Below are 2,342 nucleotides of genomic sequence, written 5' to 3'. Positions count from 1 at the left end.
AATTTTTAACTCACTTCAGCATCATTTACGGTAAAATACACAGTGGATTAAAAATTCGGAAGGTTGCTTTCTTGCTGAGAAATTATATTTCCCACAACCGGTTTCCTTAACGCTTTTCAACAACGATTGTGACTGGTAATTAAAGCAAAGGGAGATCGATTTTAATTTCAGACAAATGTTATGAATATACTTTACACGAAATACGCTCAAAATTCAAATTTATTATTAAGTTCTGTGATTATTTACTTCACTGACAATTATTACTACTCACCCTGTATTTGCTCAACATTTCTTAAATAAATTTTTCAATAGCTTTTTGTCAATTACACCTCACTAGAAAGAGTTTATAAATTTTATTTATGTTGTATGGATTGTTTCTAAAACCATAACTCAGGAACTAAAAGAAATTCCGTGGTGAAATTTTTGTCAAAAAGACAAGCGGTTGAGGAACGAAAAAAAAATCATCTTTCGAACGTTTTCCATGAGGTAGAACTTAATTTTTTCCGGGGTTTCTTCGAAATTCTTCATTTCTCCATTATGGGAAGTTTTGTAAAAGCCTTTTCCAGAATATATTTATCCTTAATGGCTAAGGAAATTTGCTTGAATTGTCATAAAAAATATATGTAACACGATGCTTGTTTTAAAAATTATGAATTTGAATTCGGCAATGTATAAGAATAAGCGTACAACGAGTTGCGGGGAAGATAGCGGAAAGAATATAAAATATCGGGGGTCATACAAGACACACTTATTGGTATTATTGGTAGTTTGTTTTCTTTTACCAGAATGAGAGATTTATGGGTTCAATTTAAGCTAGCACATGCAGAATTCAAACCTATTGAATTCTATCGAAGAATAACACACACGGGGGTTAAAATTTCCGCAAAGAATCTGTCATCGGTTTGGGAACCAACTGCACTTAACGAAGATGAAAAGATGAAATGAATAATTAATGAGAATTCGCTTCAGTAGATTCAATAAATATATTCAACAAAATCGTTTAACATATTCGGCGCATTGGTTTTGCAGGTGTCAATCGCTAGATCGACTTCACTAGTGCGAGAGTTATGTATGTCTATCCTAATCGGGGACGACGGGGTCGATCGTTTACCAGGCATAGTGGGCACTGCTGTCTTCGTAGCTAACGTGCGAAACTTGGGCAGCAGGCGAGTAGCTCAAAGTCTTGGCGGCCAGAACTGGGGCGGCGCTAGCGTAGACGGGCTGCTGTACCAGGGTCTTGGCGTAGACGGGCTGCTGAACCAGGGTCTTGGCGTAGACGGGTTGTTGAACCAGAGTCTTGGCATAGGCTGGTTCGGAAACGTAGGCTTTGGTCAGAACTGGCTCCGACACGTAGGACTTGGCATAGGCGGGTTCCGAGACGTAGGCCTTAGCGTAGGTCGGTTCCGAGACATAGGCCTTGGCGTAGGATGGTTCCGAGACGTAGGTCTTGGCATATGCTGGCTCAGCGACAATAGCCTTGGTGTACTGTGGGTGAGACACGAAGGTCTTGGCAACTGGAGCATATTCTAGCTTCTTGACAACCGGAGCACTGTAGGTAACCTGGCTTGGGTAGGCAACGGTTTTGGCAGCATAAACTGGAGCAGCGTGGGCGTAGACGGGCTCTGATACCAGGGTCTTAGCATAAGCTGGTTGCTGAACAATGGTTTTGGTGTACGCTGGTTCGGCAACAACGGTCTTCAGAAGCTGTGGTTCATGGACGGCGTAGCTCTTGGCAACGGGAGCAGCATAATGGACAGCTGGTTCGGCGTAGGAAACCGTCTTGGCAACGGCCACAGTTGGAGCGTGATGTTCACGGGTAAATGAACTGTAGCTCACAGCTGGAGCTGCCGAATAGCTTTGATGATGATCAACTGGCACGAATCCAGCGTTGGCACAGGCCACCGCTGCGAACAATACGATCATCTGCACGGAAATGAAATAAAACATCACAATAAATTAGTACACTGCTTATTTTCCAACATAGCACAATAAGTGGCATAAACTGCCCAAACAGTCCATTTTGTGTGAAAAAAAATTTCAATTCACTCAATCACAAATGTTCGATTTTCGTTAGGCTGCACCATAAACAAAACACAAGCGAACGTTTCGCTTACCTTAAACGCCATTATGTTGAACAGTCGCGGATTTTTCGGAGAACCGATTTAGTCGAATTAAAGTTAGCCGAAGCAATGATACAATTCTGCCGGCGGAGTCCAATATTTATATGAAAAATCTAAACACTGCCCGAGTTGTACCCATCGCGATCCTCCTTCGGACCGAAGAAGAAGAGAAGATGACCTTCCCCGATTGGGGTGGCTGTGAGGGGGAAAAAAGACTATCAC

At 42.3% G+C, this 2,342-nt stretch overlaps 1 protein-coding gene across 1 annotated transcript; it reads right to left on the bottom strand.

Annotated features, from left to right (window-relative positions):
* Window positions 1–1,107: 1,107 nt before the first annotated feature.
* Window positions 1,108–2,126, bottom strand: LOC128737904 (cuticle protein-like). The gene is made up of 2 exons (XM_053832673.1): window positions 2,115–2,126; window positions 1,108–1,923 (listed from the first exon to the last, which is right to left on the bottom strand). Exons 1-2 carry the CDS (start codon window positions 2,124–2,126, stop codon window positions 1,108–1,110), a joined length of 828 nt encoding a protein of 275 aa, XP_053688648.1.
* Between the last annotated feature and the right edge of the window lie 216 nt (window positions 2,127–2,342).

The sequence above is a fragment of the Sabethes cyaneus genome, chromosome 2 (genome assembly GCF_943734655.1).
Source record: "Sabethes cyaneus chromosome 2, idSabCyanKW18_F2, whole genome shotgun sequence".
NCBI classification, from domain to species: domain Eukaryota; kingdom Metazoa; phylum Arthropoda; class Insecta; order Diptera; family Culicidae; genus Sabethes; species Sabethes cyaneus.
Note: the sequence above shows the minus strand (reverse complement) of the source record. Positions and strands in the feature narration are given on the sequence as shown.